The sequence below is a fragment of the Scyliorhinus canicula genome, chromosome 2, assembly GCF_902713615.1.
Source record: "Scyliorhinus canicula chromosome 2, sScyCan1.1, whole genome shotgun sequence".
NCBI lineage: Eukaryota > Metazoa > Chordata > Chondrichthyes > Carcharhiniformes > Scyliorhinidae > Scyliorhinus > Scyliorhinus canicula.
In genome coordinates this window covers 123,049,740-123,074,893 of record NC_052147.1, presented here as the reverse complement: position 1 = coordinate 123,074,893, position 25,154 = coordinate 123,049,740, and the positions used below count along the sequence as shown (strand labels likewise).

At 46.1% G+C, this 25,154-nt stretch overlaps 1 protein-coding gene across 3 annotated transcripts in view; it reads right to left on the bottom strand.

Annotated features, from left to right (window-relative positions):
- Positions 1 to 25,154, bottom strand: part of aqr (aquarius intron-binding spliceosomal factor) — a 125,476-nt gene that overhangs the window by 15,280 nt on the left and 85,042 nt on the right. For all 3 annotated transcript variants that reach the window (XM_038786030.1, XM_038786014.1, XM_038786022.1), the window contains exons 25-28: positions 13,315 to 13,424; positions 7,973 to 8,108; positions 5,360 to 5,569; positions 1,650 to 1,787 (exon numbers count right to left, since the gene is read on the bottom strand). In XM_038786030.1, the coding sequence (XP_038641958.1) occupies positions 1,650 to 1,787; positions 5,360 to 5,569; positions 7,973 to 8,108; positions 13,315 to 13,424 (594 nt within the window). The remainder of the gene's footprint in view (positions 1 to 1,649; positions 1,788 to 5,359; positions 5,570 to 7,972; positions 8,109 to 13,314; positions 13,425 to 25,154) is intronic.

Below are 25,154 nucleotides of genomic sequence, written 5' to 3'. Positions count from 1 at the left end.
GAACAATGACAAATTACCACCAAGGGTAATATAACATGCTTCCAGGAGTTAAAACATAACAACTTTGACCCATCGAGTTTTTTGTGATAAATTTGATGTCCAGTCTGGCATAGTGAAGGGGGCTAAGAGAGGAAGTGAGGCAAAGAGGATTACGGAGAGAATTTGCAGCTTAGGGCCTTGTCAGTTGAAGGTAGTTGCAGTGAATAAAATAAGAGAAGCACAGGATACCAAAATTGGAGAAGTGCAGATACCTTGGACGTTGCGATGGTGGACGAGATTACAGAGATAAGGAAGGGCAAAGTCATTGATGGATTTGAAAACAAGGATAAGAATCTTAGTTTGTGAGAGTCAGCAGAGCTTTTGGTGACCATCCGTTTATGGAGGGTTGAAGATATGATTCCACCAAGAAAGTGGATGAGGACTTCTGCAGCAGATGAGCTAAGGCAGGGCAGAACAGATAGACATTCCAGAGGTGAAAATAATCAGTCTAGGGGATAGTGCGGATATATGGTTGGACGTTGTCTCGGGATCAAATATGGTGTCAACATTGTGAAGAGTTTGGTTTAGCCTCAGAACGTTTTCAGCGTGCGGGATAAAGTCAGTGACTAGCTAATGGAGTCCACGGCAGACATCAAATGCATTGGTCTTCTTAATATTGGTGGAAATTTCCGCTCATCCAATATCAGACAGTGGACAAGCAGTCTGACTACTGAGAGAGCACAGAGGGGTCAAGAGCAGTTATAGCGTAGGAGAGCTGGGTGTGAATAACATAGCCTTAAAGCCTGGTATTTTGTTTTCAGATGGTGCAAAGGGGAAACATGTTGGTGAGGAATAGGAGGGTTGGTTTCTTGGGAAATACCCGTGGTAGGAATGTGGCAGCAGAAAGAAATGCCACTGCCAAGTAATACCTTTAGCTATGATTAGAGAGTAAGAATGTAACCAGGCACATGAAGTGCCAGCTGGCAGCTGGATTATGGTGCAGAGGCTTTGGTAAAGGATGGTGTGATCAGATGTGTCAAAGGCATCAGACAGATCAAGGAAGAATGGTCACACGGATATCATTTGTAACTTGGTAGTGCGGTAGGGTGTGGAAAACAGATTGGTGAGATTGAAACATGGGCAAGGATTTGAAAGATGACGCCACATTCAAGATTTATAGAGAGGAAAAGGAGCTGGAGATATGGCAATAGTTTGTAAGGATCTAGATATGACAATAGTTTGCAAGGGTGGAGGGATCAAGGTTTATTTTTTGAGAGGGACGATAGCTGCAAAATTGTAGGACGGGGTCAGTACCCAGCAAAGAAAACAGTAACAATATCAGTTAACATGAGGACCAGGAAGGGCAACTGGAACTTCCAATTCACCATTTCAGATTAAAAGGCAAAATTTCCACTACATAATTTGTTTGGTGTTTAAATAAAAACTGTTCTTAAATAAAATACTTTTAAACCCAATCTAAAGTGCAGATCTTTTCTATATACTTGACAAGTGTTTTCTCTTTTGTTCTTTTAAGTACACAAATTATTTTATACAAAGAAAGGGCCAGGCTGGAAACATACCAAGTTTCAATTCATCAGGAGTTAAGCTGTTCTGAAATACTTGAGTCTCTTCCAAGAATTACTGTATTAAAGGATTGAATTGCTTTTTACCTTGAACCCCAGCTCTACTAGGTCATGTCGTTTTAAAGCAGCATGGGTACATGTCATGGCAATGATCTTTGCTTCTTTTACCAATAAATATTTTGACCTGTCCAGGCCACTGCGCAGCAGTTCAAAGGCTCGAAACTCCTGAAAAAATTACCAAGAAAGAAAGTTAAAAAAAAACAAATGCACACATATTTGCCTTTGACCCTGCTTCTGTACTGAAGCAGAACTATGACTACATAGTAAAAAAAAAGATTACAGACTTGGAAGCTTATCTAGATAATAATGAATGAAATGGCTTATGTTCAACACTCTGTAGTTTTTGATACTATCAAGAACAGTAGAGAAAATTAATTTCTATCATGATAGAAAGTATGGTCATGCTGAAAATTGAAAAGGGTGTAAATTTAAATAGACAGATTGAGATTACCCAAGCTTCATTTAGTTTCTCCTGGAAAGAGTAAAGCAGGATGGACTTATATAATATCAAATTTCGAGAAACGACAGACAATGGCACATTTTGGCCAGATTAAGCAAACTAAACCTTTTTTGAAGCTTTGAAGCACAAAATGTTTAACCCAGATAATGGTTACAATCATCAGAGCAGAAGACAGCCCAGCTGAAATTACCTACTCCAATCCCATTTGCCTGGCTTTTCTAGATTCCATTTTATATTTTTCCATTTCACGCTTTTATAGGGTGGCACAGTGGTTAGCACTGCTGCCTCGCAGCACCAGGAACCCGGGTTCAATTCCAATCTCGGGTGACTGTCAGTGTGAAGTTTGCACGTTCTCCCCGTGTTTACATGGGTTCCTTCTGGGTGCTCCGGTTTCCTCTCACAGTCGAAGGATGTGCAGGTTAGGCGGATTGGCCATGCTAAATTGCCCCTTAGTTTGTCCAAAGTGTAGGTGGGGTAAGGCAGGGAAGTGGGCCTAGGTAGGCTGCGCTTTCAGAGGGTCGGTGCAGACTCGATGGGCCGAGTGATTCTATGATACCCATGCACTTTAAATTAAGTTTTGGAGTTTGCCTCAATAGCCACATGTAATAAAGCATTTTCTGTTACAATAACCTTCTCAGTCTCGAATAAGTGTCCTTTTGGACTTGAAGTATTAATTATTTTCTCTCTCCACAGCTGCTGCCAGACCTGCTGAGTTTTTCCAGCATTTTCGGTTTTTAGTTCAGATCTCCAGCATTCACAATATTTTGTTTTGATTTTCTTAGTACTGTGCTGTTTGGAAAATGTATTTCTGAATCTGTTCTTACAAACCTTCTGCAAGACAGACTTTTTCCACATTCCTCTGTAAAAACTGATACAATATACTTGAGCAATTCTACCATTCCAAATCAGGAAAGAGATGTCCTTTCGTTCCACTTTACAATTTCTATGCCTATCCTTTTACTTAAGATCTTATACCAGCTTTTGCTATTTTGCTAGGCGTAGACCACAAGTTTGCTTTCATACCCTTTAATCTTCCAATGTAAGGGAGATTTTATATTTCTCACATTCCTTCTGCGCACATATAAGAGGTATAATAGTGTCCTTTTCAGTAATCTGTTTCCTTAGGGCTATGGAGCATTTGACACTTTAATGCTGTATCGTTGGAGCTGCCATCTTTGAATGAAATGTTCAACCAACAGCTGTTTGACCAGCTAAATATTAATGATGCTGTTGCATTACTAGAGTTGTCATGTTCAACATTCTTCGTTCAAGCAATAGACCAAACTCGATGATGTGGCCATTCATGTCAATTGATGTTTGTGGGATTTTGCTGTGTGCCGATTGGCTGCTTTGTTTGCCAACTGCACAGCGGTTGCAATTCTTTTTTTTAATAAATTTAGAGTATCCAATTATTTTTTTTAAATTTTCCAATTAAGGGGCAATTTAGTGTGGCCAATCCACCTAACCTGCACATCTTTGGGTTGTGGGGGCGAAACCCACGCAGGCACGGGGAGAATGTGCAAACTCCACACAGACAGTGACCCAGGGCAGGGATTCAAACCCTGGTCCTCAGCGCCGTAAGCAGCAATGCTAACCACTGTGCCACCGTGCTGCCCCCCGGCTGCAATTCTAAAGTAAACCATTGGCTGTTTTTGGAATTCCTCATGAAAAGGCACGTTATAAATGTACATTCGTTTTCTCTCTCTTCATTCATGGAACTTTTTCTTTCATGTATCCCCTTTACGTATGAACAGGAACATATTAAATCCATATCACATTTGAATATCTTCCACTGGTCTGTTTTTTAATCTGCCATATGCCCACCCATTTAGCACAAGGCTTCATCTCCATTAATTACAACAGAATTTGCCAATTCCTAGTCCAATACTCATTAATTCCTCTCTTTCCTCAATGTGAACCTGATCAGGCTTTCATTATAACTTCCCTAAGTATTGCCCCACAAACCCACTGCTTACTTGTTCTGCTTTGCTACTCAGAATCAAATCTAATACAGCATCTTTTCCTATTGACCGCCAGCATATTGGTTCTAGAAACAATACCGGGTGCGTCCAGAAAATGACCAGAAATCTCTATCTTATCTTGTTACTTTAGGATAGTTGAAGTTCCTCATAAGTACAACATCCTTTAAAACTGCCTACAAATATCATCCTTGATAACTATTTTCACCCTATTGAGTAGTTAACAGTACACTCACCAAAATGGCATCACATTCTCTATTTCTTAATACATGGAAGATCTCAGCATCACCATCAGCAAATATTTTCCTTTTTCTAGCTGCATTCGTTTTCAAATTAATGAGCATTCTTCCTCATTTTATCTTTCCCTACCCCTCCTTAAAAGGTTATATCTGCGAATGGTTAGTACTGTCTTACTGTTTAAAGCAGTTTAAATTCAAAAATATATCCCAAGTAATTGTTTTAAAACAGCACTCAGCACCAAACAAATAATGCTGCCTGTTTGTCCTCTCTTCCCACTTTCACCATTGTGAATGCAGTCTCTTTATAGAAGGCTTCCATAATCTGTTCAGGATTGACAACTTTTTGGAATTAATAATCATCCAGAATAGCATGTCACGTTCAGCATACTAAGTATAATCCATCAGTAGGGCAGTCCGGTAACACAAGTGGATAGCACTGTGGCTTCACAGCGCCAGGGTCCCAGGTTCGATTCCCGCTGGGCCACTGTCTGTGCGGAGTTTGCACATTCTCCCCGTGTCTGCGTGGGTTTCCTCCGGGTACTCCGGTTTCCTCCCACAGTCCAAAGGCGTGCAGGTTAGGTGGATTGGCCATGATAAATTGCCCTTAGGTGACCAAAAAAGGTTAGGAGGGGTTACTGGGTTACGGGATACGGTAGAAGTGATGGCTTAAGTGGCTCGGTGCAGACTCGATGGGCTGAATGGTCTCCTTCTGCACTGTATGTTCTATGTAACATGAGCATTGCCATGATTTAACGGACCGCAAAGATGGTTTTGCCTGTAATTTATGGCGTTTTTAAGAAATAACCAACAATAACCCATAATCACAACAACGAGTCAGACAGTAAACGAGACCAATCATATTTTTATAAGTGAGAGAAACTTTTTTCAAACTTTCTGGTCTCTGTTCTGTAACTAATGCTGGAGTTGAGATTGCAGACAGTAAACAATCCATTTTTCTAATTGTTTTACATTTAGTGATAAATTAAGCAATAAATTGTTATTATTTAGCAGTTTGAAAATAGCACAAGAAATCTTGCTATCCTAACAAGTGTAGCCTACCTCTAGCTGCGTAAATATTTTATTGATGTGCCTGAAACAACCTTCAGCTATTTCCATATCTTCTTCGTATGACTGGCCTTTAAAAATAGGCTGGGGAGCATTTGCAAAGTATTTGTGGAATGGAAAATGCTCAGACACTGTTGTAACATCACCAGACTTTCCACTTTTGGCCTTTACTTTACTGAGATATTCTTCCCAGCGTGACATCACCTGAATGAAAAAAGAAAACAAATGCACTGATGTTCTTCTGTGTAACTCAAGTCACAATAAAAATGAGCCATAGGCCATATATAATAATTTAGTGTCATATATCACAAGTAAAATTCATAATTTAAATATTAATTAGTAAAGTTGCTATTAAGATTATGATGCAGTTGGTCAGTGTGTAACTGAGGCTGGTAAGTAACTATATTAAGAATACCTAGAAGGGTAATTCTGGATGATTGAGCTAATTCCGCAATGACATAAAGGATGCACTTTGTTTTGTGTCTAACATCAGTTTGAGAGGGGTGAAAGGAGGCCGGGGCAGAGAAAGGGTCCTTTATTTTGTTCAGTACACATTCTTTTGCATTGATTATGTTTCTTGAATCTTTGGAATCATATATTTCAATATCCAAGTCACTGGCAGAGGCAAAATCAGTAACAGAACTTGGAAGTGAATAAGGTCCATTGCAAAACAGGAATGATGACCCTTCATCTTTAGAATGCCCCATGCCATCTTCAGATGAGCAGAACATTGCCAGTTTGTGCTCAGCTAATCAATCTCGGTGACAATGGCTGTAATGGAGTAAAAATGACCTCTGTTTCACTGAGCTGGAAGATGTGCCTTCCTAATTTCCATTATTACCATAAGATCCTAACTTGAAAAGGCACATCCATGGAGGTCGAGTGAGGACAGAACCAAGCTCAAATGTGATGCTTTCTGTGGGTTGCCAACCTGATATCCAATGATTAGGCTTAGACATGAAGAGTGGTCAAATATAAAAAGCATCAGTAATGATTGAGATACTTCCCAGAAGAAAAATATATTAATACAATAAAAGTTCATTTGCCAGAGTTTGTTAGGAATCAATATAAATTTGCATGTGAACATTAAAAACAGAATTCTTCATTTAATTTGAATTTGTCCAGTGACCATTTATTATAATTCACACACAAAAAGTTCAGATTCATGATATTAGATTGCAATGTATGAGAATGAATGAGTTTTCAGGGATTGAAGGGATAGGTCACATATGTGCGGACTGCACGGTGACACAATGGTTAGCACTGCTGCCTCATAGTGCCAGGGACCTGGGTTCAATTCTGGCCTTGAGTGACTGTGCGGAGTTTGCACTTCCTCCCTGAGTTTACTCCAGATGCTCCGGTTTCCTCCCACAGTCCAAAGATGTGCAGGTCGGTGGATTGGCCACAATATTGTCGCTTAGTGTCCAAGGATTTGCAGGTCAGGTGGGGTTACAGGGATGGGATGGGGTGGGGGAGTGGGCCTAGGTGGGGTGCTCTTTTGGAGCATCGGTGACTCGATTGGCTCCTTCTGCACTGCAGGGATTCTATTGTAATATGAAATAGTAATGCAAAAAGTACAATGTTAGGCGTGGTGCAATTACAGAAAAATAATCAACCAAGTCCAAATACAATAATTTTCAGTTTAAAAATAATGTATTTTCAGGAGAAAAAAAGTATTCTGTAGACAGACCATTTAAAATAAGACATGCAAAGCCAAATAGAACGTATCATTGCCACCACAGGTTACAAAGCAAATATATGGGTTGCCAACCTGATATCCAATGATTAGGCTTACACATGAAGAGTGGACAAATATGAAAAGCATCAGTAATGATTGAGATACTTCCCAGGAGAAGAGAAATATATTAATACAATAAAAGTTCATTTGCCAGAGTTTGTTAGGAATCAATGGTAGCATGGTGGTTAGCATAAATGCTTCACAGCTCCAGGGTCCCAGGTTCGATTCCCGGCTGGATCACTGTCTGTGCGGAGTCTGCACGTCCTCCCCGTGTGTGCGTGGGTTTCCTCCGGGTGCTCCGGTTTCCTCCCACAGTCCAAAGATGTGCGGGTTAGGTGGATTGGCCATGCTAAATTGCCTGTAGTGTCCTAAAAAGTAAGGTTAAGGGGGGGGGGGGGGGGTTGTTGGGTTACGGGTATAGGGTGGTTACGTGGGTTTGAGTAGTGTGATCATGGCTCGGCACAACATCGAGGGCCGAAGGGCCTGTTCTGTGCTGTACTGTTCTATGTTCTATAATATAAATTTGCATGTAAACATTAAAAACAGAATTCTTCAGTTAATTTGAATTTGTCCAGTGACCATTTATTATAATTCACACATAAAAAGTTCCGATTTATGATATTAGATTACAATGTATGAGAATGAATGAGTTTTCAGGGGTTGAAGGGATACTTCACATCTGTACGGATTGCACGGTGACACAATGGTTAGCACTGCTGCCTCGTAGCGCCAGGGACCCGGGTTCAATTCAGGTGTGTAATTGTAGCTAATATTAAATGGAATCAAACGGAGAACAATGATCAAATGTTCCCACGCCTACCAACATTGAACTTGGATATTGTTAATTTACTGCAAAGCAAATGTCTTACCTGATACAGGTAAAAATGTCCGGCTGTTTCACAAGTATATGACACATCTCCAGGTACGCCGAGGCTCTCTTGCAATCGTCCTACTTCACGCAATAACTCAAGCCTCCTCGCCAACACATAATTTACACGACCGTACCTATAAAGTACATTGCAAACAAACCAGACGGTAGTACTAGATATTATTTGGTCTACATGCAAATTAAAACATACCTATATTTGCAAACAAGTACATACATGCAAAATTATTTTTATCAGTTTCATAAGGAGAGCATTATCATCATACCATTAAAGCACAATGTATTATTCTGCTACAGGGCCATTTAAATCCACAAAGTCCAATTGCTAAAATGTTTAATTCCGGCAAGGAGGGAAATTTGTAAATTTTATCCACTTTTTAAATATAGTTTTGCATATGCAGTTAAGTGTGATGCCTGGAGTGTAACATAAGCAAACGCCAGACATAACGTTTTGAATAAATTAAAAATAGATCCCTGGCACTAATAGTCAAATCACCTGTTTTATTCTAAGTAATATATACTATCAGGACCATTGGATTACAATAATTGAAAAGTTGAACTACATATTTCTGTGTGAAACATGTGCGTGCTATGTGTATTTTTTGTTGAAAAACTTCTTATTAAAGGCATTCTCAATATATATATAACCAAGAAGTACAAAAGCCACCCGCGGAAACAAACTCCTCCCTCCCTGCACATCTCCCACTCACTCCGCTGCCACCCCGGGACCCGCACCCCTTTTCCAGTGTTTCACCCCAAACCCCCACCACCACCGATGTCAATTCCTAAAATATTCCAACCCACCTGCCACCACCCCTAGAACCTCATATCCAATTACGCCAGGGCAAACCTATGATTATCGCAAATTACAGAGACATGTCTTTCAATCCAAAGTGCTGCTGACACTAGTTCCAAATCCTCAGTGCCGATAGCACAACCGGACCTGTAGAGTTCGCGATCAGCGAGGTCGGATGGGGCGCCAATAACAATGCCCTCAGGCTGGTCCCCTTATACGAGGCCACCACCAACCACCCCCAAACTAACGGCTCCTCCACCGCCCATTTCCGTACCATTATATTTTCTGCCCAGTCGTAGTTCGGCAACTAAACACAGCCCCCGCCCCCAACCCATTAACGTTCCTAAAACATGGAGTGGGCAGAAAAATTGGGAAGTTTTGAGACACAAACTTTCGGCAACACCGTCATCTTTACCGTCTGGACCCGACCCACCAACAATACCTCTTAAAGAGTCCAACTTTATTCCCTCCACCAGCTGCGCCAAGTTTAACTGGGCTCAACTCCACGCCACCTGTATCCCAAGATAGCAAAAGCTCGCCCTCACCAACCAAAGCAGCAACTCCCCCAACCTCCTCTCCTGTCCCTGTGCATTAATTTTTTTAAATATAAATTTAGAGTACCCAATTCATTTTTTTCCAATTAAGGGGCAATTTAGCGTGGCCAATCCACCTACCCTGCACATCTTTGGGTTGTGGGGGCGAAATCCACCCAAACTGCACACTGACAGTGACCCAGAGCCTGGATTGAACCTGGGACCTCGGCGCCGTAAGGCAGCTGTGCTAACCCCTGTGCCACCATGCTGCCCTGTCCCTGTGCATTAATTGGAAATACCTCGCTTTTCTTCATGTTAAGTCTGTACCCCAAAAAGCAGCAAAACTCCCCAAAATCAGCATGATCTTATCAAAGCTCCCGACTGGCTCCAAAATATACAACATACGATCATCCACGAACAAAGAAACCCAATGCTCCTACCCCTCCCCACTAAATACCCCTCCACTCTCTCAAATCCATAAGCGACATTGCCAGCAGCTCAATCGCCAGGGGAAAGAGCAGGGAAGAGAGTGGAACACCCCTGCCTTGCTCCCCAGTGCAACCCAAAATAATTCGAAGTGCCCTTGTTCGTCCAAACACTTGCCATAGGCTTATACAACAACTGCATCCAATCCACAGTACCCTGCCCAAACCGCCCCAACACTTCGAACAAATACGCCCACTCGATTTGGTCAAACACATTCACCGTGTCCATTGCCACAACCACGTCCATTTCCCAGCCCTCCGAGGGTATCATTATAACATTAAGCCACCTGCGCATATTCACTGATAACTGCCACCCTTTCACAAACCCCGTCTGGTCCTTGCCCATGAACCCCAGAACACAATCCTCTATCCGCACCACCAGCACCTTCACCAAAAATTTTGCTTCGATATTCAACAGGGAAATCGGGCGGTACGGACCACATTGCTCCAGATCCTTGTCTATCTTTTGACTGAGCGATATCGAAGCGTAAGACAGTATGAGGGGAAGCTCCTCCCTTACCATCAACTCATTATACATCTCCACGAGCAGAGACCCCGGCTCCAACACAAACTTCTTGTAGAACTCGACTGGGAACCCATCCGGACCCTTTCCTGCCTGCATCGGCCCCACGCAATCCATTACCTCCCTCAGCTAGTCAGGGAGCCCAGACCCCGCACCTTCACCTCCTCAACCCTCAGGAACGTCAACCCGCCCAAAAACCACCTCATCCCTCCATCCCCCACCGGAGGCTCTGAATTATACAATATCTGGAAAAAATCCACAAAACCCCAATCACCCCTCCGGTTCCGATATCGTCTCTCACACTCCCCTTGCTGCTGCCTACTTCCTCAGCTGGTGCACAAGCATCCTGCTCACTTTCTCTCCTTGCTCATATACCCCCCCCCCCCCCCATCCCCGGGAGTAACACCCGGTGCACGTGCGGGGAAGAGTAAAACTCCTTCGCCCCATGCCTCTCGAACTGCTATGGATCCAACCTCCCATATGTTCCATAAACTCCTGCACCTCCTTTGCCAGGTTCAGAATCTTTGCTAAACCCTGCCTCAGAAAATCAAAATCGTCCCATACATACACTAGCACCACCGGGGGCCCCATCAGCTTCCCACTCACCATTACAAACCTACCCTCCCTCTCCCCCCCCACCCCCAGAGTCACAATACTTCCCACCTCAAAATCCACCCTCTTATTGAACAGCACCGCCACCCCCCTCATGTTCATAACCTATCCCGAATGGAACACCTTCCCCACCCAACCCTTCCTCAGCCTCGATTGATCCCCCGGCTTCAGGTGCGTCTCCTCAGGAAACAGGTCTGCCTTCAAACTCCTCAAATGTGCAAAAATGCGCGACCTTTCAACCAGGCCATTCAAACCCCAAACTTTCCATGTAATCAACCAGGTTGGGGGGCTCTCTGCGCCCCCATCGCCAATCAGCCATAGCCCCTCTTTAACCAACTCCCCCAGGCCCACACTTCCCTCCCCCTCAGGTCCTTCCTAAGATGTCCACCACCCCTTAAGCAACTGCCCAACAACAATTCCACCCACGTCAGCATTCCCTCCTCCCATGGAAAAGAAAAACCAACCACCAGCCACTCCCTCCACAGATTGACCCCACACTTCACTCCTGTTAACTAGCCAATCAGCTAGCATGGTGGCCCCCACTCGCCTCCTCCAGCATGTCAAAATAAAACACTCAATTCTGGTGCGTGACCCACAGACGAGCAAGACACAAAACCCCAAACTTCACTCCTTCCTGGCAGAGGGCAACCTTGGTCTGACTGAAGCCGGCCCGCTGCTTGTCCAACTCTGCATCCAAATTCTGATAGATCCTCAGTACTTTTCCCTCCCAGGTGCACTTTCCAGTTTCCTTCACCCACCTCAGTACCTTCCCCTTGTTGAGAATGTGATGCTGCCGCAGCACCATTGCCCTCGACAGCGCCCCCGCCTTCGGCCTCCTCAATGCCCCGTGAGGTCGATCCACCTCTGGGGGGACGGTCAAAGCCCTCTCCCCCACCAACTTCTCGAACATGTGCGCCACATTCTTTGTGGCCTGCGTTCCCTCAATCCTTTCAGGGAGACCCACGTTCCAGCGATTCTGTCTCCTGGAACGACTCTCCACAATGACTCTCCACATCTCTACCTCCAACGAGGCCAACCAGTCCTCATGCTCCCACACCGCCTCCTTCATCTTCTGGAGCACTAGACCCTGCACCTCCAGCATCTGCACCACTCTCTCAATAGCTGCCTTACGAGGCTCCACCACCGTTGCCAGGTCCTCGGAGGCCTCCTTCCTTTGCTGCTGGAACTTTGCAGTCAAAAAGTCCAACAGTTGCTCAGTAGACTACTGGGTGGGCAATGCCACGCCAGAAACCTCTGCCATCTTTTCCTTTGTTGCAGCTCGAATAACCTCTTGGCCAGGCTGCTGCCTCTTACTCGTTAACACTCCTCGTCAGGTAAGCCATAAACTGGCCCCACTGATGTAACATGATTATTTCTCGTGCTCATGCACCTCACACCTGGAAACACCCCTTAAATCGGATGAAAAGGACCAGACAATTCCACCTCGAGAGGGAGCCAGCAGATGTGCAATCACTTGCTCTGTGGCCACCACCGGAAGTCCCGGGTGATGTGTCACAGGGATAGTTCATGACGCCCATTCACCAATCACGGACAGTAGAACACAGTGCAACAGAGCTCCCCAACCTGAAGCATCAAACGCATCATTGGTACCTTGGAAGTAGTGCTTCACAAGCTAATCTTAAGATTGGGGACAATCTTGCAGTAAATAATTGCCAGTTCCAGCATGCGTCATAACTTCACCCTTAAAACAAGCCTAAACAAACAATTACTCGAATAGCAAAGTCATATAGGGATAAATGGTTGAAAATTCAGATGACGAATTGGCAACTGTTCTAGCAATTCAGCAAATAACAGTAATTCAGCAACAGGCAGTAATTACAGATGACTTCCAATGAATGCCTTAGAAACGCTGTTTGTTCAAGGGGCAAACAATATTTGCCAGATAGATATAAGCCAAATATCATCCTGTCCTGTTTTTATACTGGAACAGACATGCTGGAAATCATAAAAAGGTTTTTTGAAATTAATTTTTATAAAAATGAAATGATAATCAAAACAGGAAGCATCAAGAGTTGGCTCCATAACACAAAATGAACTCTTGCGAGCGCAATTGTTTTAATCTAGATTGTACAAGTATGGGTTTCAGTCAAGGCTGCAATACAAAATTTATCTTCCCATTTACAGAAATAACTTTGATGGCCATTTTTCTAAAATTAGACATCAATTTCAAAAATACATTTTACATAAGCTTTATTGAATGGTTTGCTAGTATACACACACGCAAGTGCTTTGTTTCAGACCCTTTATATTCTCAATTAACGAACACCCTAAATATGCATTATCAATTTCAGATTAACATTTATTCCAGTTTTCTTTTTTCCACCCTATCGGTACACATTCCTTGCAGCTCCTCACCTGCTAAAATCCTTCTCAGTCTCCAGCTCCTCCTCTCCATGACCCAGACGTAGAAGGTGGCGCTCATCAATGTCCAGAGCCATGATCTTCTCAAACAGCTGATTCAATGCCTGTAGATTGACAGTAACAGACAACCCCGTGTTTAGAATTGAGAATAACTTTTGAAAAGAATTTTTTTTGGGTGCGAAATGAAATCTTTTGTTGTGTCTATTGATTATAATTGAGAGTTTAAGATCTTCTTGTGGTTACAAATCAAATGTTCTCAGTAAAGCCCCGGCCAGCAGAAGACTTTAAGAGATATAATTAACTTAATGGTTTACAAACAAATTGAACTTTCAAAATACAGTAATGGTTTCTTGCTTAAAGCAAAACAGCTTGCGCAGACTTTAGAGTTAGAGTAGAAATATGAAAATACAAAACAAAGATAGCGAGTAGTTAGGTAAATAGTATAGAGTGATCCCGGAACGGAATGGCCGCCCGGACCTCTATCTTTAAGGACAATGTTATCAGTTGACTCCATCTGTCTCTACCCCTGTAATGTGCTGATTAGCTTGACTCAAATGCATTTGATTGGATGGTTAGTTGTCAATCATCAATATGCAAAATAGCTGTGAATCTGTTGCATCTTTTTTTAATAAATTATTTTATTGGGTTTTTGAATAAAGTATATTTACCGTAATGTACACAAAATAGAATACATGTATATATACATAGAAGAGAAGGGAACACGCACAAAAAAACAAAACAAGCAACAACAAAAAAAAGTTAGAATAAAATAACTGGTAGGGTATTATGTGCTGGCTCAACAACAGCAGCTCTGTACAATTGGCAGTATTGTTTTTAGCACACAAGTAGGCATCTGTTTGTGGGGGGGGGGGGGGGGGGGGGGGGGGGTATTTGGGCGCCGGGGAAGCAATTACAGAGGGCAATACACAAATGGATCTGGTGTTGGTGTTGTCGCTTGCTTCTCCCGGACGGTTTTCGCTGCCATTGTCGTCTCGCGATCACCTCCGCTTCAGCCGTTGTCCCATCTTTCGCCCAGATTTTCCTTGTTCTCTGCTCCTGCAGATGCCAAGTTTGTTATTGTTTCCCTTGTCCTCCTTCCGGCAGCCATTCCATTGTCTGGCCCCCATCTCACTGGTTCCCCTCTATTGTTCCCTGTCTCCTCCCTCCTCCACCCGCTCCCCCCCTCTCCCCTTTCCTGTGGTTCACCTTTCTTTTCTCTTAAGTTTAGCTGCTATCCCTCCCTCCCCCGCCTTTGCTACTTCCCCTTGATTCTTGGCTACCTGGCTATTCTTCTGATTGTTTGCTGACCACAAACAGGTCCCGGGACAATTGGGTGAATGGCTCCCATGTCCTGTGGAAGCCATCATCTGACCCTCGGATGGCAAATTTGATTTTCGCCATTTGGAGAGATTCAGAGAGGTCAGACAGCCAGTCTACAGCTTTGGGTGGTGCTGCTGATCACCAGCCAAACAGGATTCTACGGCGGGCAATCAGGGAGGCAAAGGCAAAGGTGTTCCACCCTCCTCCCCAGGAATAGATCTGGCTGGTCTGAAACCCCGAAGATCGCCACTATCGGACATGGCTCCACTCTCATCCCCACCACTTTGGACATTGCTTCAAAGAAGGCTGTCCAGAACCCCGCAAGTCTGGGGCAAGACCAGAACATGTGGGTGTGGTTGGCCGGGCCTCCTTGGCACCGTTCACATCTATCCTCCATCTCCGGGAAGAACCTACTCATACGAGTCCTTGTTAAGTTGGCTCTATGTACCACTTTTAGTTGTGTCAGGCTGAGCCTTGCGCATGTGGAGGTGGAGTTGACCCTATGCAGTGCTTCGCTCCAGAGCCCCCACCCTATCTCAATCCCCAGGTCCTCCTCCCATTTCTTTCTTGTTGCGTCCAGTACGGTGTTGGCCCTTTCTATCAGTTGGTCATACATGTCGCTACAGTTCCCTTTATCGAGTATGCTTGCGTCCAGTAACTCTTCCAGTAACATCTGTCGTGGCAGTTGTGGATACGACCTTGACTCCTTTCATAGAAAGTTTTTGAGTTGCAGGTACCTTAGCTCGTGCACCCTGGCTAGCTGGAATTTCTCTGTCAGTTCGTCCATTGTTGCGACCCTGCCGTCCGTGTATAGGTCCCTGACTGTCAGTGTCCCTCTGTTCTGTCCCCACTTTTTAAAGGTGGCGTCAGTCAGCGCTGGTGTGAACCTATGGTTGTTGCAGATGGGAGCTGGGAGCTCTGTCTAACATTTTGGTCAGGCCAAATTGCTGCCGTAGTTGATTCCAGGACTGGAGGGTGGCTATCACCACCGGGCTGCTGGAGTGTTTTTTGGGTGGGGAGGGGAGTGCCACCATGGTGAGGGCCCGGAGGGAGGTCCCCTTGCAGGAGGCCTCTTCCATATGTACCCACTCGGCTTCTGGCTCCTTGACCATCCCCTTATTCGCTCGGCCATCGCTGCCCAGTGGTAGAATTGTAGGTTTGGGAGGACTAGCCCCCCTGGATTTTGTTTTTTGTAAGACATCCTTTGGGATACTAGCATTCGGCCCATCCCCCCTCCCCAATACAAATGGTTAGTCTAGTGCTTTGAAAAAGGCCTTGGGGGTGTAGATGGGATGATTTAGATTTAGAACATACAGTGCAGAAGGAGGCCATTCAGCCCATCGAGTCTGCACCGACCCATTTAAGCCCTCACTTCCACCCTATCCCTGTAACCCAATAACCCCTCCTAACCTTTGTTTTGTCACAAAGGGCAATTTATAATGGCAAATCCACCTAACCTGCACGTCTTTGGACTGTGGGAGGAAACCGGAGCACCCGGAGGAAACCCACGCAGACACGGGGAGAACGTGCAGACTCCGCACAGACAGTGACCCAGCAGGGAATCGAACCTGGGACCCTGGCGCTGTGAAGTCACAGTGCTATCCACTTGTGGTACCATGCTGCCCCAATGGATCCAAGTAGGAAGAGGTACCAGGGCAGCACATTCATTTTGATCGTCTGGACTCTCCCCGTGAGGGAGAGTGGGAGTATGTTCCATCTTTGCAGGTCCTTTTTTACTTCCTCTGTGAGACTGGTGAGGTTCCATTTGTGGATCCCTTTCCAGTCATGGGCTATTTGGATCCCCAGGTAGCGGAATTTGTGTCGAACTTGTTTAAATGGCAGTCCTGTTAGTGCGGCCCCCCCTACTTGTGGGTGTACTGGGAAGATCTCACTTTTGCTCATGTTGAGTTTGCAGCCCGAGAAGGCGCCAAACTCTTTAAGGAGCGCGATGATGCCGTCCAGCTGCTTTGTGGGTCCGAAATGTAGAGGAGCAGGTCATCTGCATAGACTGAGACTCTGTGCTCTCTGCCGCCCCTTTGGATCCCCCTCTAGCTTTTTGCTGCTCTGAGAGCAATTGCTAATGTTTTGAACTCTAGAGTGAACAGCAGCGGAGACAGTGGGCATCCTTGTCTGGTGCCCCTGTGGAAGTATCGGGTGTTGGTGCTGTTGGTCCGTACGCCCGCCATGGGAGCATTGTATAGGAGTTTTACCCAGGAGGTGAACCCTGTTCAAAGCCCGAACCGCTCAAGTACCTCTATGAAGTATTTCCATTCGACCCTGTCAAAGGACTTTTCTGAGCTAGGGAGATGATCAACTCTGGCGTTCTCTCCCCGGATGGGGTCATTATCACGTTTAGCAGGCGCCTGATGTTTGAGGTTAACTGTCCACCTTTGACAAAACCCGTATGGTCCTCTGCGACCACTTCTGGTATGCAGTCTTCTAGCCTTTTGGCTAGGATTTTGGCATCTGCGTTCAGCAGTGAGATGGGTCTGTATGACCCACATTCTGTTGGATCTTTATTTTTCTTCAGTATCAGCGAGATTGAGGCCTGTGCTAACGTGGGTGGCAGTGTGCCCCTCGCGAGTGAGTCTGTGAACAACTCCTGCAGGTGCGGGGCCAGTGCTGTCGCAGATTTTTTGTAGAAGTCCGCCGGGAATCCGTCTGGTCCCGGTGCCTTCCCCGCCTGCAAGGAGCTAATGCTGTCCATGATCTCTCCCAGTGCTAGTGGTGCTTCCAGGCCCCGTTTTCTGCTCTCCCCCACGACTGGAATGTCCAGTCCGTCAAGGAACACTTTCATCCCAGCCTCCCCCCTTGGGGGCTCTGAGGTATACAGCCCTTGGTAGAAGGCCTTGAAAGTTTTGTTAATCTTTTCCGGTTCTATTTCTAATGTCCCTCTGGTATCCCTGATTTGTGCAATTTCTCTGGTGGTTGCCTGCTTTCTCGGCTGGTGTGCCAACAGGCAGCTGACTTTGTCTCCGTGTTCGTAAAGGGTCCCACGTGCCTGGCGGAGTTGGTGCACTGCTTTCTTGGTGGAGAGCAGATCAAAGTTCCTTTGTAGCTCTTTCCTCTCCGCCAGGAGCTTCACGGTCAGGGCCTTGGAGTATTTACGGTCTACCTACGGTATGGAGTCGACCAGCTGCTGCCTAGCCGCCCTTTCCACCCTATGTCTTCGAGCTTTGAAAGCTATAATTTCCCCTATTACTACGGCTTTAGTGTTTCCCAGAATGTTGAGGGTGATACCTCCCCTTTTTGGTTGTTCTCCGTGTACTCTGCTATGGCCTGTGATATCTTTTCATTGAAGGCCTTGTCTGCTAGTAGGGCAATGCCCAACCGCCATTTTGGGCGTTGGGCCTTGCCCGTCTCCAGCCTCACATCCATATAGTGTGGAGTGTGGTAGGATATCACAATTGCGGAGTATTCCACTTTGTCTATCCCTGGAAGCACCGTTTTCCCCACCACAAAGAAGTCAATTCTGGTGTATACGTTGTGCACTGGGGAGAAGGGGAACTCCTCCCCTGGGTGGAGAACCTCCAGGGGTCCACTGCTCCCATCTGTTCCATAAAGTGACCAGGTTCCCTTGCAATGATTGACATTTTCCCCGTTTTGGAGCTTGATCTGTCAGTCATTGGGTCCTGTACACAGTTAAAGATCCCCCCCCCCCCCCCATGATTAGTCGGTGCATCGCTGTGTCGGGGATTTCTGTCATGGTCTTTTTGATGAAGCTCGTGTCGTCCCAGTTGGGCGCGCACACGTTAACTAGTACTACCGGTGCCCCGCTGACCATGCGTACCGTCCCCCTGGGTCCGTAACCGTCTTTGTCGCCCTAAACATCGTCCTCTTGCTGATCAGTATTGCCACCCCACTGGCCCTTGTCCCATAACAGGAATGATAGGTTTGTCTCACCCAGCCCTTTCTTACCTGCAGTCGGTCCTGCTCTCTCAGGTGTCTCTTGGAGGAAGACTACGTCGGCTTTCATATTTCTTAGGTGGGTGAGGACTCTGGATCTTTTCACTGGGCTGTTGAGTTCCCTTACATTCCAGGTGACTATCCTGGTGGGGGGCTTCTGTCTCCCCGCTCCTGTGGGATTAACCATACTTACCTGGTGGATGCTCCCCGGCCCTCCGGGGTTTCCCTTTGTTCGGGGACACCGGACATGGCCGCCTACTGTGCGACCACCACGCGGGTAGACCCCTGCACTCTGGGGTCTCCCTTCGCCCACAGCTCCCCTGCGCTGTGACCAGTCTCGCCACGTCCTTCTCCAGGGCAGTGATCTAGTCGCTCTCGTCAGTCACAGCTTTTTCCAGCTCCTTAATGGTCACCTCTTGGGCTTCCAGTTTCTCCTCTTGGGCATCCAGTCTCTCCTCTGCTCTGCCCAGGGCGAGCTGCACCTCCACCAGGGCCTTGGCCATTGCTGCCTGCACGGCGGCCTCTATGTCTGCCCTAGCCTCTGTCTTGTTTTCCTGCTGATGTTCCCTCAGCACCTCGGCAAAGGCTGCCTTCCAATTCCAGTACCCCTCTGGCCCAAGGGGAAAAAGCTCCTGTCTGCCCAGTTCTTTTTGTTGCGGCAAACCTTTCGTTCCGCCACTTTGTTTGCTGGTTAGCTCGTCTGAGTGGGCTCGCCAATGGCCCCTTCTGCTTCTGGTGCCCCTTCTCCCTCTGTTTTGGCTCCCTTCTGGCATTTTTTCACCCCTTTTCCATTTTCTTTTCTCCCAATTTTTTCCCCCTTCTCTTCTCCCCTTTAACACTTTTCCCCCCTCCTCTGAAACCCCTTTTTCAAAAAATGTTTTTAAAAAAGTTAAATTTTTTTTCCTTGTTAAAAAAGGGGAAAATAATAATTTTTTTCTCTTTACAGGTTTCCTCTTCAAAAGGTTTTTGGGGAAGTTTTTTTTCCCTCTCACTCACCCACACGCCGGGTTAGGAGGGTCGAGAGAGAGACTTCTGTCTGGGCCGGGTGTCCTCCTTTGTTCCACCGCCTGCCTCGTGGTCGCCGCTGGGGGTGGTGGGGTGGGTTCGGTCCCCACCGTTGGCTCAGTCCCCGCGCTCTCCTGCCCTGCGAGGGGGGGGGGGGGTCCGATCCCTGCTGCTGTCTCGGTCCTCGCGTTCTCCTGCCTCGTGGGGCGGTGGGGGGTGGGGTTCAATCCCTGCTGCTAGCTCAGTCCTCGCATTCTCCTGCCTCGCGGGGTGGGGTTATCTTCTCCTGCCCGGGGGGGGGGGGGGTTTGCCCGTTTTTTTTTTCGTCTCTGCCCCGGGAACGGGACACGACTGTCGGAGCTCCGTTGCCAGCGGCTGCACTCCTACCCCGCCGGAAGCCCAAACAAAATAAAAAACGATTTTTGAAAAGAATAAAACATTTGTTGCAGTGTGCAAAGGACCATTATTTTGGCAGCACTTTCCATCCACCATGTAATGTTAGCCTGGCTTAAAAACAAAAGAAGTACAAAGAGCAAAGAAAAGTACAGCACAGGAACAGGTCCTTCGGCCCACCAACCCTGTGCCAATCATGATGCCCTAACTATAAAAAATAAACCTCTGCCCTTACTCAGTCCGTATCCCTCTATTTCCTCCCTATGCATGTATCCATCCAGGTGCCTCTTAAATGTTGCTAATGTGCCTGCTTCCACCACATCCTCTGGCAGTGCATTCCAGCCACCCACCACTCTCTGCATGAAAAACGTACCCCGCACATCTCCCTTCAACTTTCCCCCTCTCATCTTGAACTTGTGCCCCCTTGTATCCTTGGAAAAAGCCTCGGACTATCCACCCTGTCTATGCCTCTCGTAATTTTGTACACCTCTATCAGGTCTCCCCTCAGCCTCCGTCTTTCAAATGAAAACAGATCTAGTTTATTCAACCTCTCTTCATAGCCAGCACCCTCCAGACCAAGCTACATACTGGTGAACCTTCTTTGCACTCTCTCCAAAGCTTCCACGTGCTTCTGATAATGTGATGACCAGAACTGCATGCAATACTCCAAATGCGGCCTAACTAAGGTTTTATATAGCTGCAACATGATTTCCCAACTCTTGTACTCAATGCCTCGGCTGATGAATGCAAGTATGCCATATGCCTTCTTAATCACTTTGGCCACCTGTGTTGCCACTTTTAGGGAACTGTGGACCTGCATGGCCAGATCCCTCTGTATGTTAATGTTGGGGCTGGTTTAGCACAGGGCTAAATTGCTGGCTTTGAAAGCAGACCAAGACAGGCCAGCAGCACGGTTCAATTCCCATTCCAGCCTCCCCGAAAAGGCACCGGAATGTGGCGACTAGGGGTTTTTCATAGTAACTTCATTTGAAGCCTACTTGTGACAATAAGCGATTTTCATTTCATTTCGAAGGGTTCTGCCATTTGAAGTATAATTCATACCTAGAGTTGATCCTCCAAAATGCATCATCTTGCATTGGTCTGGATTAAACTCCATTTGCCATTTCTGTGCCCAAGTCTCCAATCTATCTATATCCTGTTGTATCTTCTGACAATCCTCGGTACTATCTACAACTCCACCAATCTTTGTGTCATCCGCAAATTTACTAATCAGACCATCCACATTTTACTCCAGATTGTTTATATACACTACAAACAATAGAGGTCCCAGCACTAATCCCTGCGGAACACCACTAGCTACAGATCTCCATTCTGAAAAACACACTTCCACCGCTACTGTCTCCTATAACCAAGTCAGTTCTGTATCCATCTAGCCAGCCCACCCCGAATCCCATGTGGTTTTAGTTTTTGTACCAGTCTGCCACGTAGGACCTTGTCAAACGCCTTACTAAAGTCCATATAAACTACATTCATGGCCCTTCCCTCATCAATTTTCTTTGTTATCTCTTCAAAAAACTCAATTAAGTTGGTGAGACAAGACCTTCCCCGTACAAAAGCATGCTGCCTGTCACTAACTAGTCCATTTTCCTCCAAATATGCATACATCCCGTCTCAGTATCTTTTCCAAAAGCTTCCCCACCACTGATGTCCGGCTCACTGGCCTATAAATCTTTAATTTCTTTTTAAATTTTAGAGTACCCAATTTTTTTTTCCAATTAAGGGGCAATTTAGTGTGGCCACTCCACCTAAGCTGCACATTTTTGGGTTGTGGGGGTGAGACCCACGTAGACATGGGGAGAATGTGCAAACTCCACACGGACAGTGACCCAGGGCCGGGATTCGAACCCGGGTCCTCAGCGCCACAGTTCCAGTGCTAGCCACTGCGCCACATGCCTCCACTCGGCCTATAATTTGCTGGATTGTTCCTGCTTCCTTTCTTAAACAATTGAATAACATTGGTTATTCCCCAGTCCTCTGGAACCTTGCCTGTGGTTAAAGAGGACATGAAGGTATCTATTAAGGCCCCAGCTATTTCTCCCCATGCCTCCTGCAGTGACCTGGGATATATCCCATCCGGCCCCGGGGACTTGTCCTTCATGCAATTTAGGATTCTCAACACTTCCTCCTTTGGTATATTGATTGACGTTCTCAAGAGAGTTCACACACCTTTTTTAAAAATTTAGAGTACCCAATTCATTTTTTCCAATTAAGGGGCAATTTAGCGTGGCCAATCCACCTACCCTGCACATCTTTGGGTTGTGGGGGTGAAACCCACGCAAACACGGGGAGAATGTGCAAACTCCACATGGACTGTGACCCAAGCCGGGATAGAACCTGGGATCTCGGCACCACAGCTAACCACTGCGCTGAGAGTTCACACAGCTATCCTTGACCTCAACATCTGTCATGTCCTTCTTCCTGGCGAATACCGATACAAAATACGCATTAAGGATTTTACCCACTTCCTGTGGTTCCATTGTCCAGAAGTTGGCCTACTCTTTCTCTTGCTACCCTCTTGTTCCTAATATATGCATAAAAAGCCGTGGGATTTTCCTTGACCACGTTTGCGAAAGACCCCTTTTAGCCCCTCCTAATTTGGCCCCTTTTAGCCCTCCTAATTCCACGTTTAAATTCCTTCCTACTTTCACTGTACTCCTCAAAGGCTTAGTCAGTTTTTAGATGCCTAGACCTATTGTATGTTTCCTTTTGACTAAGCTTATAATTTCCCTTGTCATCCACAGTTCCCAAATCCTGCCATTTCTATCCTTCATTTTTGCAGGGGCATGCCTGTCCTGCACTTTAATCAACTGGCCTTTAAAAGGCTCCCACACGTCAGATGTGGATTTGCCCTGAAAAAGCTGCTCCCATCCACATTCCCCAGTCCCTGTCTAATTTTGATCTAACTGACCCTCGCCCAATTAAGCACCCTCACCCACGGGCCACTCTTGTCCTTATCCATGACTACTCAAAACTTATGGAATTATGGTCATTAAGCCCAAAATGCACCTCCAGTGAAACATCAATCACCTGGCCTGTCTCATTCCCCAATACCAAATCTAGTATGGCCCCATCCCTGGTTGGATTGTCAACATACTGTCAAAAAGCCCTCCTGGGCACATCTAACAAATTGCTTTCCATCCAATCCTTGGCTGTAAGGAATTCCCAGTCAGTATGGAGGAAGTTAAAATTACCCATCGCAACTACCCTGCTTTTTTCACACCTTTCCAGTATCTGACTACACAACTGCTCCACTGTCTTCTGTGGGCTGTTGTGAGGTCTATAGTACACTCCCAACATTGTGATTTCACCCTTCTTATATCTGAGCTCCACCCATAATGCCTCACGGCACAATCCCTCCAATGTGTCCTCCCTCAACACAACTGTGATCTACCTACTCAGCAATGCAACCCCCGCACCTCTTTTGTTTCCCATTCAGTCCCGTCTAAAACAGCAATATCCCGGAATGTTAAGCTGCCAGTCCTTTCCCTCCTTTAACCATGTCTCCATAATTGCAATTACATCAGAGTTCCATGTCGTATTTCAGGCTATCAGATTGATTGATTGATTGATATTTATTGCCATATGCACCAAAGTATAGTGAAAGTATTTTTCAACAGCCAAGGGAACGTACACAGTATGTACATAGTAGACAAAAGAATAATCGACAGAGTACAATGTGAATGGTACATCAACAAAAAATGATTAGTTACAGTGCGAAACAAGGGCCAAACAAGAACAACATAAAACGTTGTGAATAGTGTTCTTAGAAGGAACAGATCAGCCCAAGGGAGAGTCATTGACAGTGTTTGGCAGCTGTGGGGAAGAAGCTGTTCTGTGCTGGTCTTCAGACTTCTGTACCTTCTGCCTGATGGAAGGGTCTGGAAGAGGGCCCAGCCTGGGTGTGAGGGATCTCTGACAATGCCTTCCTGAGGCAGCGGGAGGTGTATACAGAGTCAATGGGAGGATGGCAAGTTTGGGTGATGCGTTGGGCTGAGTTCACCACACTCTGCAGTTTCTTGTGCCGAGCATTGCCATACCAGGCTGTAATGCAGCCAGATAGGATGCTCTCTATGGCACATCAGTAGAAATTTGAGAGAGTCGGGGGGGGGGGGGGGGGGGGGGGGGGTCTTTCCAGCATTGAGAGAGGTTGTTTTCGGTACACCATGCAACCAAGTGATCTAACTCCCTTCTGCAGTCTGATTTGTCGTTGTTTGAGATATGACCCACCACAGTCATATCATCAGCAAACTTATAGCTTGAATTGGAGTTGAATCTTGCCACACAGTCATTTGTGTATAGGGAGTAGAGGACTGAGCACACATCCTTGCGTAGCCCCGGTGTTGAGGAGGTGCTGTTACCTATTCTGACAGATTCCGGTCTGTTTGGTGCGGAAGTCAAGGATCCAGCTGCACAGGGAGGGGTCAAGTCCAAGGTAGCAGAGTTTGGTTATTAGTCTTGTTGGGATAATGGTGTTGAAGGCGGAGCTGTAGTCTACGAGCACCAGTCTGACGTAGGTGTCCTTGTTGTCGAGATGTCCCGAGAGTTGATTGTAGGGCCAGAAAGATAGCATCTGTTGTGGATTGGTTACCACAGTAGGTGAACTGCAATGGATTAAGACCATCTGGGAGGTTAGCGTTGATCCATCTCATGACTAGCTGCTTGAAGCATTTCGTGATAACAGACATCAAAGCTACCGGTCGGTAGTCGTTGTGAGGCACGCTACCTTGTTCTTCTTTGGTACTGGTATTATGGTGGTCTTCTTGAAGCAGGTAGGGATCTCGGAGCAGAGAAGTGAGGTGTTGAATTTATCTGTGAATACATTTGCCAGCTGGTCAGCGCAGTCTCTGAATGTTTGCCCATGGACTCCGTCGGGGCCCGTCGCTTTCCGTGGGTTTCCTTTCAAGAAGGCAGCTCTTACCTCCGAGGCTGTAATAGTGGGTATGGCTGTGTCTCGGGCTGTTGGGGCGGGTGGCACTGATGTATTGGCTGACTATTCAAAGCAGGCATAGAACTTGTTCAGTTCATTGGGGAGGAATGCTCCAGCCTGTGATCTCATGTAAGCCCTGCCATAGACATCTTGGGTTTGTGTCGCTGGCCTGGGACTCTAGTTTGGTATCGTCTTTTGGCGTCCCTAATGGCTTTTCGTACGTCGTACTTGGATTTCTTATATAGGTCAGGGTCGTCAGACT